At 38.3% G+C, this 18,186-nt stretch overlaps 1 protein-coding gene across 2 annotated transcripts in view; it reads right to left on the bottom strand.

The window, feature by feature from the left end:
• The window catches only part of L2HGDH (L-2-hydroxyglutarate dehydrogenase), a 37,883-nt gene that overhangs the window by 11,644 nt on the left and 8,053 nt on the right, over positions 1-18,186 (bottom strand). Inside the window, exons 4-9 of one of the 2 annotated variants that reach the window (XM_045823740.1) lie at positions 14,983-15,114; positions 10,872-11,034; positions 9,760-9,794; positions 3,317-3,484; positions 2,322-2,479; positions 884-1,015 (exon numbers count right to left, since the gene is read on the bottom strand). In XM_045823740.1, the coding sequence (XP_045679696.1) occupies positions 884-1,015; positions 2,322-2,479; positions 3,317-3,484; positions 9,760-9,794; positions 10,872-11,034; positions 14,983-15,114 (788 nt within the window). The remainder of the gene's footprint in view (positions 1-883; positions 1,016-2,321; positions 2,480-3,316; positions 3,485-9,759; positions 9,795-10,871; positions 11,035-14,982; positions 15,115-18,186) is intronic. The other variant, XM_045823741.1, reaches the window with a different exon arrangement.

The raw sequence follows: 18,186 nt of genomic DNA on the forward strand, positions 1-18,186 counted from the left end.
CTCTAGAGATCCATGGGATGGATTCATGGACAGAGAGTACCTCAAAGTACAATCCTGCTTAGGTTTAATCCTGCTTAGAGTACCTCAAAGTACAATCCTGGCTTGTTCAGGGAAAATGGTGAACACCCTAAAAATATCACCAAAGAGAAAAGGAAATAGGCTTCGGTAATATTTAGAACAACTTACAGATTAAGTCCAGACAGCCTTTTACCGTTAAGAAAAAAAATTTTTTTTGAGTAATCCTTCCTTTACCCCACTTCCTTGTTACCTCTGTAACAAAGACTCAGGCTGATGGTTACCACACTACCACACGACTTCTGTCCTGCAACTAGAGTTCCTGGGTGGAGTGGGACCCCAAAATGAAAAAAATCAGTAGAGAAGAAGCAAGGTAAGATGCCGAGAACAGAGCATGTTTCTAAAAGGTTTTAAGAATCAATCAAAATAGAATGTTTTAATGTGTTTATTATCTAATTAGTTAATATGGCGATACTTTTATACACAAAATTAAAGTCAAAAGGCTTTGCAATCGTAAGAGCCAGAGGCTAGGGAGATTTTGAATTTCAGACAAGATGTTTTTATCATGAGTAATAGCTAGACACGAAGGCAAAGGTGGCACACAGCTGCGATGGAGACTTCAGTTTAATGTTGTAAGGTAGCCTAGGTAACTATAAATGGCAGATGTAGTTCCAGCACTAAGGCATGATGCAGCAATGCCAACCCATGTACTGCAAAGGGAACTCAACAGCTTGTTGGAAAAGAGAGAACACACAAAGGTTCAGTGCACACTTTGACTAAAGAATGCCTATGAATCACCAAGTCAGACCACCCTCCCAAGTTCACCTAACTCATGACTGTATGCACAATCTTTGTGGCTTTTCCTTACCTAAATATGTCATTGACAGTAATTTCAGGGATGAACTTTTGAAGATGCTTCACTGTTGCACTGAGAAAACAGGCTTTATACATTTCACTGACTCCATAGGAGAAATTCTGCAACACCAGTTTAATCAAGCCACTGAAAACAAAGAAAATAAAATTTTTATATGAGAGAAAGGAATTCTTTCTTACTGTTAAATACCTTTACAACCTGTTAAATCTTGGCAGGGGGCATCACAGAAATTTAGGCAAAGACAGAATAACCATATAGTAAAAGAAAATCGACTTTGGCCAATGTAAGAAGGGAACTTCATCAAAGGGACATCTTCTGAAGTCCAAAGGTAAACACCTTTCAAATTCAAATCACCGCAAACTAGAATTCTATAAAGCCTGCCTACAAATCGGCTTTCTCATACAGATGTTACATGCTTTCAAAACACACCTAAAAAGCACTAGCAGATCTTTAAATCAGGGCATTAACGAAGTGAAATAGATATTTATCCTACTTTTTTTTTAATCAGCCAGAGGTAAGATACTTTAGCACTGATTCTCACATGAGATTCTGGGAGCCCATGAATACATGCATTTTGAAAAGCACATGTGCTTGAGAAACCCATCCTAAGCCTCCTGCTTCGGAACCTGCAGAAGGTGAAACTCAAGTACAGCTTAAAAAGCATTCTAGTAAATTTGATGTGAAACCCTTTGGAAAGCAACACTGCTAAAAGGACCAAAACAAAACAATACAAAACAAAAAACCCCAAACAAACTCATCGAGTTCTTACGATAGTAAAGAATCTGCATCCCAGGTCAACACATTGTTAGTTTTCCACGAAAGGAAACAACTGGTTATTGGCAATTTCTTCAGAGTTTTTCAAAATGATGGTAGTGATGAGCTTGAAATGACTTACTCAAAGTAAACCATCTACTAATTTTGAGAGGAACATTTTTTTTCAAACAATTAGAAGGTTAGCAAATCAAGATTTGGATTGTCAGCCTGGCTGGTGTAGCTCAGTGGATTGAGCGCGGACTGTGAACCAAAGTGTCGCAGGTTCGATTCCCAGCCAGGGTACATGCCTGGGTTGCGGGCCATAACCCCCAGCAACCACACATTGATGTTTTTCTCTCTCTCTCTCTATCTCCCTCCCTTCCCTCTCTAAAAATAAATAAATAAAATCTTTAAAAAAAAAAAAAAAGATTTGGATTGTCAGATATGACTGGTCTTGTTCTTTTTAACCAAGATTTCACCCTGGATCATCAGAATTTTCTTGAAGTAATTAAAACATTATGTTTATTCCACAAAGCTCTTAATTTGGATTAATAAAAAAATCAATATATTAATCACTAATGTGACCATTTACCCAATAAATAGAATATCAAGAAAGACAAAAATTTTTCACATTAAAAATATAAACACACAAAACCATTTTTTAGGTAAATAAAGTTACCTCTTGGTAATTATATCCATAATATCTCTGGCACTGAAGTCAAAGGTTTTGTAGCCCTCACGTTTAAAGGCAAGGACTGCATTAGGCCCTAGCCAAATACTGCCATCCATCCTTGGTGTGAAGTGAACTCCTAGGAAAGGAAACCGGCTATCTGGGACCTATGGATTTAACACAGCAAACTGTTAGCCCCATTTCACACTGCATTTTTTATGCATGCAACTATTCAACTGGTAATATAAATGATTTTCTTCCCATGCATTTAATTTGTGTTATTTTGATCAGTACTGAGACATACTTTTCCACTTACATGCTTCTGCCTACAAATGCCACATAGGAAACACTGATGCTATTGACACTAACACACACTCCCATCTATTTTTCTTTCTGGGTAAAAGAAAAAAAAGTCCTACTTCAGGTTATTGCCCAACCCCATCTAGGGATGTATGTGACTAGCAGGTAAAATCAGAGCTGCCAGAAAAACACACATTTGTAGCACAGGTTTCTGTAAAGTTGGAATGTATTGGGTTGGAGTACATGAAGTGGATGTTTTGGAAAGGTCAAAAACATTAAATGCTGAATATTGGTAATTTCATCTGGTTCAACCTACAGAGTGGCCACAACCCCTTTTCTGCACCTATAGGTGGTAAACTGAGAAAGAGGGTTGGGTGTCTGGGCATTCAAAAAGGGAAAGTTCTCTTATGAGGGCTCCTCCAACCAGACAGGAGGAAGAATCGTGTTCTTTCTTAATAGTCCTTCCCATGGTACACTCATGCTTTCTAAAGACATGTACTTGTGGGCCATTAAGTATAATGTAACGACTATGACATCAGAATAAAGATTTGGGAATTTAATCATAAGAGAAAGAGGTGAAATGCTTGTACAAAAAGCCCTTTGAAATATCTCTCACTTCTGACCCAGAAAAAAGTTTCTGTTTCATTCCCTTTCTGCCCACAGTCATTTTGAGAAGGATGAGAAAACAAAAGCATCATACCTACCGGATAAATATTTCCTTTCACAAGATAGCTTTTTTCTGGCTTCAAGACTAGGTAATCTCCCCGGAATGGTACAATTTGAGGATCGGGATTGCAGCCACTCAACTCAGAAATACGGTCTGAGTAAAGTCCTGCACATGTTACAACATACTGACATTGAACTTCCTCTCCCTAGTGCAAAAGCAAAGAATAGTGATTTATAGGAAACAGACTGCAGAAGAATAGGTCAAGGGCAGAAAAGCAGATGGAGAAGACAATAAGGATACAGAAAGGGACTTTTTTCTTTTTATTCCTTATAAAAGAAGAAAATATAAGTACAGCAAAATAAATCGTTCAGCATTTAGGTGGTGGCTAGAAACTTAAGGGTAGTGGCATGCAAGAGGACGTCACCTTAAATTTCATACTTTAAATTAGGGATTCAATGGTTGACCTACCTAGTGAAGATACCTAAAAAGACACACACATAAACACACATACTTTCTTTACTCAGACTATGGAACTTAACTATTTGTTGCATGAGGAAGCAAACTTCATTTAATATTTTTATTTTTTTATTGAGTTTTAGAGAGAGAGAGGAAGGCAGAGACATCAATTTGTTGTTCCACTTATTTATACATTCATTGGTTGCTTCTTGTATGTGCATGCCCTGACCAGAAAGGAATCAAATTCGCAACCTTGGTATATCAGGACGACACTCTAACCAACTGAACTACCAGGCTAGGGCCGAAGCAAACTTCACTTGGATGGTCCCCACCAGTTTGGCCTCCTCTGTATTTCAGACAGTTTCTCCTGTCTTATCTATGACTAATTATTCTTTTACTCTCAGGTTGCTTTATACTACAACTTAAGCCATCACCAACCAATTGCTCCTTCCTAATCAATATCTACTTTGCAAACTGAGGCTACTTTCAAACACCATTCAATCAATCCACATTTACAGCCAAATGTGGTATGAGAACACAGTCAAGATTGTCAAAATTTCCTTTAACAACTGGAAGACTGCTAATCTTAGGCTGCAATATTTTCCCATAAATTTTATTTTGTGATTATCATCTACATAGTTTTAGGTTAACCCTGCTAGGGTTAGCCAATTTACCAGCCTATTTCCTAAATAATTTCATTTAACCCGATTCACCACCATACTCCAACTGCCATATCTTTACTTCTTACAGAGTAAACAACTAGCCTCTCCTTGCTCCAGGTAATTTCTTATTCTTAGATTTCCTCCCCAGATGATCTATTTCTGAAGCCTCAGAGTTCTCACTTATCTCAACATTCTTTCTTTTTAGCCCTTGGTGATTCAGCCTTATCATATTTCTATATGCATCCTCTTTCTGCCTGGGTACAAAGGTAAGCCTTTTTTCAAGAATTCAAGTCATACTTCTGACAAAAACCAGATGAAACTTCTTTGCAGTGAGTTCAAAATAGCTAGACTAAACCATGATGGTTTCTAAACCCTTGAAGTCAAAGGGTTATGTCAACAACAAGAACAACAAACATGACTTCTTCTAAACTCTTATATCTTTCCTGTTCATCTAGAGTTATATACCAGAAGTACAAAAAATATTAATATTTTTATGTGACATAAATCTACTAGTTTCTACTTCAAACATCAACAATTTTTTTATTCTTAGAACATAAAATGTAGATATGATATGATAAATGTAATGATAAGGGAATTTGCAACGTATTACTAGCATGCTAATAACCTAACAGTTCTCTTTAAAAAACTCAAGGAAGAGTTCAAAAGAAAGAAATGATTAAAAACTGTCACAGTCTCTGAAATCATCTTATGCTATATATGAAAAATAATTAAATTCAGTAATACATTAACTTCACATCCGAAGTGGAAATTTAGGTAAGTACTGAATGGTACATTTATTCCAAAATTAAACTATGTGTTTCTATTGCTTTTTTATAAATAAAACAGACTTTTCTCCTATATGCAATCTATAAATTTTAGTTTCCAATTCTTCTCCCCTAATGTTTATTTTTAAAATTCCTTTTCTTTTAACCTCATAAAAGCAGAGATATTCAACTTGACATGTTGACTCACATTTTAAAATGATCATTTAACTATGCTACAGGAAAATGCCAAAATAAAAGGCAACAACAATGGCAACTGTGGGTGAAACATGTATCCACTGGTATCTCATAGGCTCCTGTACATCTGCCATCATATGATGCCATACTCTCGTGAAAATACCCCTTAGATGAGGCAGGGGCAGGAACAGTCTTTTAATCCTTCTTTCAATGGAGACCCTGGTTGCTCTGCCAGCAGACCTGATGGTAATCAAAGTGTCTGTGGCAGACAATGATGTTTAACAGAGACTTTGGTAGGCTCCTATAAGTGAAATCAGAGCACAGAACTTTAGGATTTTGGAGGAAAATTATACCATCCTCCGCAGATAACTATCTTCCTTTTGAGAAAGTGCTTCTGGCTTTGACTCAACACTTGACCACAGGCCACCAAGTTACCATGTGAACTACCCATTATTAAGAGGGTATTGTCTGACTCACCAAGCCACAAAGTTGGGTGTGTACAGCATCACTCTGTCACAAAGAGGAAATAGAATATACAAGATCAGGGTTGTATAGGTCCTGCAGGCACAAATAAGTTGCAGAGGCAAGTGGCTCAAATTCCCATGACCCCTATTCCTATTAAATTACCTCTTGCCTCTCAACTTGCCCCTGTGGCCCCATGAGAAGTTCTCTATAATCAGTTGGCCAAGGAAGAAAAAACAGAGGCCTGGTTTACAAATGATTCTGCACAACACTCTGGCACCATTGGGAAGTAAGCAGCAGCAGCACCAGAGCCCCACTTGGGAGTGTCCCTGAAGGACTGTGGTGAAGGAAGTGCTCTCAGCAGACAGAACTTTGAACACTGTACTGGGTGTTTATCTATCTCATCTAGAGAGAGAGATGGTTAGAAGGATGGATCTGCAGTTTCATGTGCAATGACTAATGGTCTGGCTGGATGGTCAGGTAAAGAAGATCTGGAGAAGAAGTACATGAATGGATCTTTCCAAACAGGGAGAGGGTAAAGATATTTAAATTCTATATGAATGCTCACTGAAGAGTAACTAGAGCAGAAGATGATTTTAATAATCAGTAGACAAGATGACCTACTGTATGAACATTAGTCTTTTTCCCCAGCCACCTCTGTCTTCACCTAATGGCTTCACAAATGAAAACGGTTATGGCAGCAAGGATGGAAGTGACGTGTGGGTTCACTAAGATGGACTTACTAAGGCTGATGTGGCCATCAACACTCCCTCTCCCAACAACATAGGTCAGTGGAGACACTGATATGATCCCTGGACCAATTCAATTTTTAAAAAAGGCAGGAGGCGGATTGGTGTGGCTCAGTTGGTTGGAGCGTCATCCCATAAACCTAAAACTTGCAGGTTTGATTCCCTGTGTGGGCACACATCTGGGTTGTGGGTTTGATCCCTGGTCAGAGTATGTGTGAAAGACAACCAATTGATGAGTCTCTATAACATCAATGTTTTTCGCCCTTTCTTTTCTCCCTCCCCTCCCCTCTGTCTAAAATCAAGAAGCATGTCCTCTGGTGAGGATTAAAAAAGGGGGATGGGTAGCATTTAGTCCTCACTGGAACGGATACTTCCACTGGATAGAGATGTCTTCCTTGCCCACAATGTTTCTGCATCAACCACCACCTGTGAACTTACAGGATGCCTTATTCAACATTATGGTATTTTACCTAGAAGTATTACTTCTGGTCAGAGAGCTTATTTTATAGTAAATGACATATAACAACAGGCTCATGCTTGTGGAATTCACTGACTTTTATCATTTCCCCCATCATCCTAAAGCTGCTGGGTGACAAAGTAGAATGGACTTTTGAAGATTCAGTAACAGTACTTGCTGGCTGGCAACACCACCTTGCAGGGCAGGGGCAATGTCTTCCAGGATATCCTATATGCTCTAAGTCAGTAACAGATATATGGTGTTGTTTCTCCCACAGCCAGGATTCACACACAGCTCTACAAATCAAGACACAGAAATGGAAGGAGCTCCTTACAATAATCCAGTAGTTTCTGCTCCTAATCCAAATTTCTGCTTCCTAGCCCCACAACTTTGGGCTCTAATGGTTTAGAAGCCTTAGTTCCCAAGGGAAAAATGCTTCCATTAGAAAATGAGCAATTATTCCATTATGCTAGAGGTTGATACTGTCACACATAGCTACTAATGGAAGGGTTCCTCACACCAGTGAATCAACAGGCAGAGAAGATTGTTGTACTGAATGGGGGTAACTGATCCTGACTTGCAAGGAGAAATCAAGTTGCTCCACACAGAGAGCTTGGGGATGATAAAGAGTATGTCTGAAATATAGATCTCCTGGGCTCTCTCTTAGTGTCCCCATGTATTGTTATAAAAGTTAACAGAAACCACCACAACACAAAACAGGCAGGGCTGCTAATGGCAGAGACACTTCAGGAATAAAAGTTTGAGTTACCGCACCAAACTAGGAACCCTGACGAGCTGAGATGCTTGCCAAGGGTCAAGGGACTATAGAATGGGTAGTAGAAGAAGGACATTATAAATACCGGCTATGACCACATGATTGGTGACATAAATGAGGAATGTTGTAGTTATGAGAAATGTAGTAATGTCTTCCTTACTGTGAAATAAATATATTTATCTATAATTACATAATTCTTCTTCCTCATTGTAATAAAATGAATTGCATCCCTCCTGCCACAAAAAATTTGTATGTCAAATCCTTAACTCCCAATGTGACTATATTTGGAAATAGAGCCTTTGGGGAGGTAATTAAGGTTAAATGAGGTCACAAGAGTAAAGCCCTAATCTAATGGGACTGGTACTCTTATAAGAGAAAGAGACACCAAAAATTGTGCGTGCTCACATTTTCATATTCTCTCTACCCCTGCTCTTCCTCTCTCCCTCCCTCTCTCCCGCTCCACCTGAGCACACACAGAGAAGAGACCATGTGCGGGCACAGTGAGAAGGCAGCCATCTACAAGTCAAGAGAGCCCCCACCAGAAATCAACCCTGGTGACACCTTGATCTTAGACTCCTAGCCTCCAGAACTGTGACAAAATAAGTTTCTGTTGTTTAAGTCCATGGTATTCTATTATGGTGGTAAGCATGTCTTCAGCTGTATGAAAGATAGTTGAACCTTGTAGGTGGAAGCATTGTTTTGCTGTCTTTATTTGGAAATGAAATGTGGTTATAAGGGTTGTGAATGGATGCCAAGTAATAAAGGGATGGACTGTGAGGGTTTATCCCATGTCAGTGTAGTTACACTAGGAACTATAATTGACAGAATCCCCTTCCTTTCATGGTTCCAACTTAAAGTTGACCAAAATAGGAATTGCATATGATCTGGTAGGCAGAAGTAAAGCAGCAACCACTATTCTTTGAAGGTCATTCTAGTCCAAGGAGGTGACCAACACCCACTGCTAAGTAAATTTATGCTCCATATGCAGCTCTGCTTCCCACATACTGATCCTGCTAACCCACGACCGCCTAGGCTACCACTTGGGTGTGAACACAGAGGCAAGACCTTCCCCAGCTCTCCTCACGAGCTTCTCATTTGCAGTTTATTTCAACTACTGGATGCACTTGGCTTCTCAGACTGGTTAGACATACCTCTGTTCTACCAACTCTCCATCTGAACCTCTGCTTCCCCAGATCCTTTGACAATTGCGTAAAGCCTAATTCTTATAATAAATCCTACTACACTCATTCATGCCTCTGCTACCCTGACTGAACTCTGATCATTCAGCGAACACACAGCAAATTCAATACCTTTACGCCATTCAACAGTTCCTGTTTTAGATTTTGTGAAGATAAAGGAAAGCAGTCCATCTCTCTCTGTACAACCTGTTCGTCCCCACCCAAGTTTTCTCATTAGTAGAGAGTTAAAAAGTAGATAAGCTGGTAGAACAATAAAATACCTATCAGTTTTGCCTTAAAATGAAACACTCCAAATACTTATAATCCTGTTCTTTGCCAGCACTATCACTATATGAATACATTTCCAAGGTGAAACCCTTCCTAGAATGAAAATTGTTACATTGCTCTCGAAGAATTTCTCTCAGAGTAACTTTACATTAGACAGACTACATTCAGTGACACAAAATACATCATTGTGGTTAACTCATCTCTTTAAGAAAGGAGAGGGGATGAAAGTAAATAAAATATATGGAAGTAGTCTTGCTTAAGAATCTTTATCTTTGGCCCTGGCTGGTGTGGTTCAGTGGATTGAGCACCGGCCTGCAAACCAAAGGGTTGCTGGTTTGATTCCCAGTCTAGGGCACATGCCTGGGTTGCAGGCCAGGTCCCCAGTAGGGGACACGTGAGAGGCAGCCACACATTGATGCTTCTCTCATCTTTCTCCCTCCCTTGCCCTCTCTAAAAATAAATAAATAAAATCTTTAAAAAAAAAGACTCTTTACCTTTGTATTCCTTATAACAATTGGGAATTTCATCCCTGAAAAAAGAAATTAATGAAATATTGCTTTTTAGTAAAAGAAAACCTACAGTATTTGAAATATACTAGTAACAAATTTAAATGTCACAGCCATAATTACTCCCCACATTCCATTCAGAAGCTTTTACCAAGTAACAAGATAAATCGAGTTCATATTTGACAATATATAAAACTGTGGTATATTTTTGGACTATTTTATATGAATTCATTTAAAATTTATTTAATCCATACTTAATAAAGCTTGCCTAACTTCAGCTCCAAAATAAGCAGTCCCACCTTTTCTCTGAACTACAAACCCAGAAACCATGCTATAAAAGGGACCATCATAAATCGGTAGGTATTTTCCCACAGGACTAATGCTATGACACCTGCCCAAATGTCAGTTACTGAATCTCTGTAGATTCTGGGCAGTCTTATAAAGCATACATACTAAGTCTTATTTGTACCATAAATTCGATTGATTAAGCTACCTACTTATTACAATCTTATTAAACATTTTTTCTCATCATCTTAGAATTTAGTAGGACACTGGGAGAATGATTCAGATGGCCAAGATCTCCTAAAGAGAACACTCCAGGGAGAATAAATGCAGCACTACCTTTTTCCTCATTCAAATTTCCCAAAAGCAAATTTTAGAATTTACAAATGGATTCATTTAGACTTCTAAGAGAACTTCCCCAAAAGGGGTAGTTCAGAATGCCTATCCCGAGACAGTCTGATTCAGTAAGACTGGGTGATCCTAAAGTCTGCATTTTTAACAATTACCCCCAAAGGATTCCCACTAATCTACAGGATAAAGAAGTGTTTGGGGGCTAATTCTATATAAACAGCCTTGGTAGCTCAGGTGTTAGCACCAGTCAGAAGTGTTTGATCAGGGCCCAGCTGTAACAAGAGACTCACTGGAAGTCCCAGTTCGTCCATGTCAGATTTACCCTCTGCACCTGCCCCTACCTCTGTACCCTACTCTAGCCCAGCTCCTGGTGGGCCTCCACCAGCACTAGCTCAGCCAAAAACTGTCTCAAATTTGTTTAGAAGTCAATACATGTCAAGTCAAAAGAAAAGACAAGAATGGCTTACCATCTTCACTTCTTGAAGGACTTTCTGTAGCCGTTTCAATATCTTTAACTTCAAAATTGGTCAAGACAGAGCCACCTGCTTCTTGGAAATCCTGGGCAAATGACACAGCCACCTGACGATAGTCCACAATGCCGGTATATGGGCAATCAATAGCCATTAGACCCTGGGGCAAGATCATGAAAAAGTCAAGACAATATAATTAACATCATTCAGGACAGTTTGTTCAATAAATTTTATTTTGCACTGATTTTTTTTCCTGTTCATTTTGATAGGTAACACATATTATTCTTTCTTGACAAAAAATCTGATGATAGTTTAAAAGAAAAATAAAATAGAGGTTTGCCCTGACGATTGTGGCTCAGTTGGTTAGGTGTCGTTCTGCAAAGAAAAAGGTAGCTGGTTCAATTCCGGGTCACAGCCCATGCCTGGGTTGTGGGTTTGGTCCCTGGTCAAGGTGCGAGTGAAAGGCAACTGATTGATGTTCCTCTCTCACATAGATGTTTCTCTCCCTTTCTCCCTCCCTTCCCCTCTCTCTTAAAATAAATGCAATCTTTTTTTAAAAAAACTGAAATAAATCAATAAAAGTTTGCTCCATCAGTGCCTACATTTGTATTTGAGTGTGTGTGTGTATGTGTATAGAATAAGAAAGTCTCTATAACCAGGTAATAATTCTCTTTAAAGGAGTTCAGTTTGCCAGGCTCTTCCAGCTGCTACAACCAGTTTTTCAGTTTTATTCATCCCTCATCCTATCTGATTCTGATTCATATGTGATTCTGAGTTGAATTCTGTTTCACCAAACAAATATGTTTTAAATAAACTCTACTGAGTTTCCCTAGTAGTGGATTACATGTCATACACACTCAGTGAGAACCCAGAATTATTCGTATGTTTGCAGAGCATTGATTTGATTTGCTGCAGATTCTATTTTCAAGACTGCAAATATTGAATGGAGATTGTATGCAGTTGATTCAAACTTTCTCTTCAGATAATATGAGAAATTAACAGCATGGGCTTTATTGTTGTTTGTTTGTTTGCCAAGATATGTTCAAACTCTGTATGAATGATCTACAAGCACACTTATTTAATTTTTTGGAATAAATATATCCTTTTCTAATTCTGAAAAAAAAAAGGATAAGAAAAGAATTTCATACACTAAATACCGACTACAATTTGGGGAATCCTTGGTAATAGTACCATTTTTTTCTTGCTTTACTGTGTATATGAGTACACTGGTTTTTCCAAAAAACCTCCCCTAACAGGATTGCCTGGTTCCCAGAATAACCAAAGCCCAGAAGGTGGGTGCAACTGGTAAATGCTGTCATCTTCTTGTTTGGCCAGCACAGCACTATCATTGTTGTGCTTTTAAAATGTTTGATAATATTACTTTAAATATTTGATTCTTGTATTCAGTGCCCCACTCCTATCCCAATACATTTACCTGCTTATCCTTTCAAAGCTTTTGACTTTGCTATCCACTTCTGATCAATGCTGCCCATGGCCAGACCCAACTAAGGGTAAAGGCTCACAAAACACCCAACAGTCTCTTTTCACAAACTAAAAGCAACATTTGAGAAACTGCAGCATTTCCCTGGCAGTCTGCTTCCAGAATATGAAAGCATTTGTCCATGTACAAGAAATCACTCCTTTTTTTTTATATAGTAAATACCCATAAGATTTTATATTAGCCCTTATATGGCCTGAAAATCCCTAAACTCACAGGTCAGTAGCTGTAATTCAATTTCAATCTATATATAGTATTTTGTATACAATAACCTTGGACTCTAAATTAGGATAATACCAACAGTTTAGTCACAAAACTTCATTACTTAGCATAAAACTATGTGACAAGTATAACAGAGGGATAAAAACATGCTGCAGAAGTGCTCCATATCAATAGTTTTTTTGAATCCTAAATATCTTTATTCATTTTATATTCCTATTACCCAGCACAATGTCTGACATACAGCAGGCATTCAGTTATTGAATAAATGAAATTTGGAGGGCTATCTTTAAACATACTTGATTTTTACCCTCCCCTAGAAGGTCTCCCTTCTTTTCTTTCACTCTTTAGTCTTGGCTTTGCCCCTCTTCATGAGATGCTGGTGGGCCCACCTATATATGTGTATGTTGGGGGAAAGTGGAGTGAGTCACTGCTGCCAAACAATCCAGTGCCCTGGCCCAGGATGAGGCTGGTGGACAAGCTAGTCCTCAGGCAGGAGCTGGGCATGCGCTGTCCAGCTTTAGCAGGCCAGAAACCCAAGGCCACAGCAAGTCGGACGGCTAGAAAAGAACCAGGGAATCAAGCCAGCAAACACCAAGAGTTAGAAGTCAGTCAGGAGAACAGAGGCACAGATGAACATGTGGTTGACCAAATAAAGGGATGGCAGACAGACCAGCACAGCTGAAGTCAGAAGAAATAGTCAGGATTTGCCCAGAAAGAGAGTGGTCAAGAGCCATCCTCCAAAGTCAAAGTTCACAGAGGCAGTTTAAAAATTTCCAAGATGCTCCAAGAACTTAATGTTTTACTTAAAGGAATGTGATCCAAGATGCCCTTTAGAGCTACCCTAACACACTTTTTCTTTTTGGCAGTCCTGGAAGAAGCAAAAGTAACCCATACTATGTAAATTTTGTCCACCATTCCTGCTAATGGTGGTGAGGCTGGGACAGAAAGGAGGAATTTACTCAAGACACCTTTATGGAATAACCAGACTATATTTCCTACTATATACTGGCATCCCTAAATAGGCCTTGATCATTACAATGTGGCCTTATAGAAAGTAGATCACTTCTGCAGAGGCCTCACAAAAGAGCAGGATATAACTCTTTTATAAGTTATATTACACTATTTATTCATCTTTAAAGTTGGGGTTCACCTCAGAGAAGCCTTTCCTAAACTCTCAGACTAAACTAAAAGCTTCTAATAAGCACTGCCTGGCAGTAAGTTGAAAGTCAGACTCTCTAACACAGGTACCTGGAGTCCACCTATTACATATTGTCAATAAAGGGGTGGGGAAAAAGGAATAGGAGACAGAGGCATTCACTGGAACAGCCAGTGAACTGGGGGTTGGTGTGACAGCTTCTGAAAGGCTATCAAAGAAAGTTGATATGCAGGGTATTATTATTCATGTCTCTTTCATGAATATAAGGATAGCATGTTTTAAACAAGATACGCTAAAACCCACCCTTCACACTCGTGACAGCCTTATCTTTCTGAAGTACAGACTGGATATTGTAACCACCCTCCTCAAAATTTTCACTGGCTCCTGTGCCTACTAGAAAAACTTCAAAGTTATTAGCATGAATATCAGACCCTTTATGTGAGCCTAGTCCTGCCTTTATAGCCTCACTTTTTATATTTGCTACACACCCCGTGATCCAACCGTACCTCACTGCTCACTGCTTTCCAATAATTTCACAAGGTCTCAGCCCTCTCTTGCCTTTGCTTATGTTCTTCAGACCTGGCGTTTTCTCATAGGTGTGGGTAAAAAGGGGAGTTGTATGGAAAGTAACCTCTCAGGGTGATCTAATCATAAATCCCTAGCTGGGCAGGTGTAATGGGTAGTCATGCCCCAGGCATATAACTTCTTTAGTAGAAGGTTTATCGTTGCCTTAAACAAGTCCTGATCAGTGCTTCTGTGCATTTAGGTTAACACACCATAGAAATAAGCTGTAACCACTTTCAAAAGAGCACATAATTTTGCTAGCTGTCCTATAATCCAATCCTTACCTTGCTTTCTACCATCTTCATGTAATTTTCCTTATATTCCCTCCTTCATTTCAAATGCATAAAAGCTGCAAAACTGTTATTCTCCAGTGCATTTGAAATCTTGCTCCCTGGCGTATGTGGTCAGTTTGGCTCAAATAAACTCTCATAAAAATTCTCCACAGGTTTGGACATGTCTTATAATGACTTAGGGAAAGAAGAAATCAGGTATCCAGCCTGTGGCAATGCCTGCTTGTGTCTGTCAACACAATGCTTTTGTGACAAGACTATCTGTTTCTATGTAATTCCTGCCTCCTACAAATTCACTCCCAGCCACCATGTCACAAGACTGAGCTGTAAACGAAAATGTCCCTGTGAGCATGTGTGTGGAGTTAGCGAATCACTTACCCTACAATATGGCTCCTTCTTTTTTATGTCCTCCTGCTGGATCAACCTCAGCCCCTGGACACCATTCTGCAGGCCTCTCTCATATAAGGCTTTAAGTCTGGGAATTTCTTCTTGTTCAACAGCTACTATGAGCTTCAAAAAATGATAATATGGATAGAGTTAAACATACCATCAGCTATAAAAGATAAAGTGACTAGAAAGCCATAAATGACTACCACTCAAATCGGGTTGATTTTTTAAATTGTTTTTTTCTTCATGTATCTACTTCAACCTTCCTTCATGACTTCATTTTCTCCTCCATGACTTCATTTTCTCCTCCACCAAAAAAAAAAGTTCTCTTAAGAAAATTGCATTAAAACAAATTTTCCTTAAAGTTGAGGTACAGCCTCAATTTCTACTTCTGCTATTAGTTGCCACATGCATTGTGGCCATAAGCAACTCTGATCACCACCACTCCTTCAGTCCCAGAGGGGATAGAAGCACTGGTTGCTTAATCTTTCCATTAAAAAAAAAAAGACAAACAAACAAATAAAAAAACCCACGGTAATAACACAACAGAATCACTTTCTTACATCTATAAAAGAATATAAAATACCAATACATCAGAAAAACATCTAGTATTCAGTATAATGGGGTATCGCTAACAGAAAACTATCCATTTTATTTCCCAGAATTGTATGTAGATCAAGAAGCAAAGGCAAAGAACTACGTACAACATTTAAGTGAGACCTTAGCTATGATTAATGACCTTGCTTGTATTAGAGACCTCCCCCCCAACGTGCGCCCCCCCCCCCTGCCCCCCACAGGTTTGCTACATTCCCTTGAGCCTGGAGATTAGGTGCTACTCAAGATTTGGAAGACAGGATCCCCAGAAAGCCAACTAGAAGAAAAGGGGGACGGGACCCTATATGGAACAAACTTTCATGTCATATAGGTGTTGGTACTCCCCTATTTATGGTAACCAACGGTAACCATATGGAGACCAGTGGTAACATTAAAAAACAGAGAAATGTTTTCTTTAAAAAATGCTAGTGTAGCCCCAACTGGAAAATATGGTTGTTTTAGTCTGTATTTCTTTAATTAAACTAATCTTATAGAAATAAGATGATTAAAAACTAAAGGTAGGGAAATGATAGGTGAACTCAAGAGTTAAAGATTTTGGCTTCAGTCATAATTGACAGGATTAAGTGATTAATGCATGTGGAAAGCTGTTATTACAGGAACTGGAATGCATGACCATGCAACTCCAACAAGCAATTCAACCTTTGTGCCTCAGGGGTCTACAAGCACTGGAGATGGTATCCAAGCCATTGTGTTCCAGGGAGGGAACGCCCAGTGATGCAGAATTGTTGATCAACAGATAAAAAAATACTAGGAAAAATCACAGCAAGGCTGTAACTCTTATTCAATTAACCGTTTTTTCCAAACTCCCTACCAACCCTTCCTTCTCCTTATAAAGATGTCAGCTTGAAATGAGATGTTAAGATAGTTTTTGAGCGCACATAACACACCATCTTCACAGACTGCAGGCATCTGAATAAAGTGCCCATAAAGATTCAATCCTTGTCTCTACTTACTGGTTCTGGTAGAGGCAGGCAGCATGAACACCGACTTTTAAATTTCAGAATAAAGTACATTACAAAGTATTTACTAATGCATTCTGTTGCAGAGAAAAAAGAAGTAATTTTAACAACTTTACTCAAGAATTTTTGTCTACCTATTTCCGGGCAAAGTATCTGTTTGAAGTAGTTTCCTCCTTACTTAACAGCTCTCATCAAATGAGGGCACAGACACATATTCATGGGTAAATTAGAATTCACAAATCACTATTTCATAGCAAGGAGTCAAGACAATTTCATGAGATAATACTTTTAATCAATACTTTTAATACTTTTAATAAAACTTTAAATAAAGCTTATTTAAATCAAAATGATTAACCTTAAAAATGAAAGTAGAATCAAAGGACACTATCAAGGAAGTGAAAAGACAATCCACTGAATGGGAAAAACATTTGCAAATTATATAGCTCATAAGGGTCTAGTATCCAGAATATATAAAGAACTCTAACAACTCCACCATAAAACCTATAAATGTAGTTTTATGTATTTTTTTCCCTTAACACCATGTCAGGACCATTTTCCCATATCATTAAAAAAATCTTCATGACATATTTAATGGTGACAATGAACTTTTATTCTTAAAAATTACAAGACTAACAAGGGAATATCATGAAAAAGTGTATGCCAACAAATTAAATAATCTATGTGAAATGGACAAATTCATACGAAGACACAAACTTCTGAAACTGACTCCAAAAGAAAACCTGAATAGATATATAACATGTAAAGAGATTGTATAAGTAACTTTAAAACTTCCCACAAAGAAAAGATCATGCCCAGGGACTCTACTAATAAATGTTTTCGCATGTTTAAATAAGAATTAATACCAATTCTTCATAAACTCTTCCATAAGACAAAAGAAGAGGGAACACTTACTAATTCAGTGAAGCCAGTATTAGCCAGATACCCAAGTCAAAGACATCAAAAGAAAATAAAACTTCAGGCCAGTATCTCATAAATATTGACGTACAAGTTCTGAACAAAATATTAGTAAACTGAATGCAGTAATACACAAAAAGGATTATATACCGTGACCAAATGAAATTTATTTCAGGAATGCAAGATCAATATAACCAAAAGTCAATGAATGTAATATATCCTATTAATAGAATAAAAGACAAAAACTATATGATTAGTTCAATAGAAACACAAATGGGACCTGGCTGCTGTGGCTCAATGGATTAAGTGCCAGCCTTCAAACCAAAAGGTTGCTGGTTCAATTCCTAGTCAGGGCACACGTCTGGGTTGTGGGCCAAGTCCCTGGTTGGCGATGCACAAGAGGAAACCACACATTGATATTTTCTCTCCCTCTTTCTCCCTCCCTTCCCCTTTCTCTAAAAATAAATAAATAAAATCTTTAATAAAAAAAGAAACAGAAAAGGCATTTGAAAAAACCCAATCCTTTTATGGTAAAAAAAAAATACTGGGATAAAAAGGAATTCCTCAATCTGATAAAAAGAATCTACAAAAAACCCATACTAGAATCATACTTAGTAGTGAAAGATTGAATGCTTTTTCCCTAAGATAAGGAAAAACACAAGGCTGTCCATTTTCACTGCTTTCAATTTCAAGCAGTGTTAGTATT

The sequence above is a fragment of the Phyllostomus hastatus genome, unplaced genomic scaffold (assembly GCF_019186645.2).
Source record: "Phyllostomus hastatus isolate PE091 unplaced genomic scaffold, TTU_PhHast_1.1 phas_scaffold_501, whole genome shotgun sequence".
Lineage (NCBI taxonomy): Eukaryota > Metazoa > Chordata > Mammalia > Chiroptera > Phyllostomidae > Phyllostomus > Phyllostomus hastatus.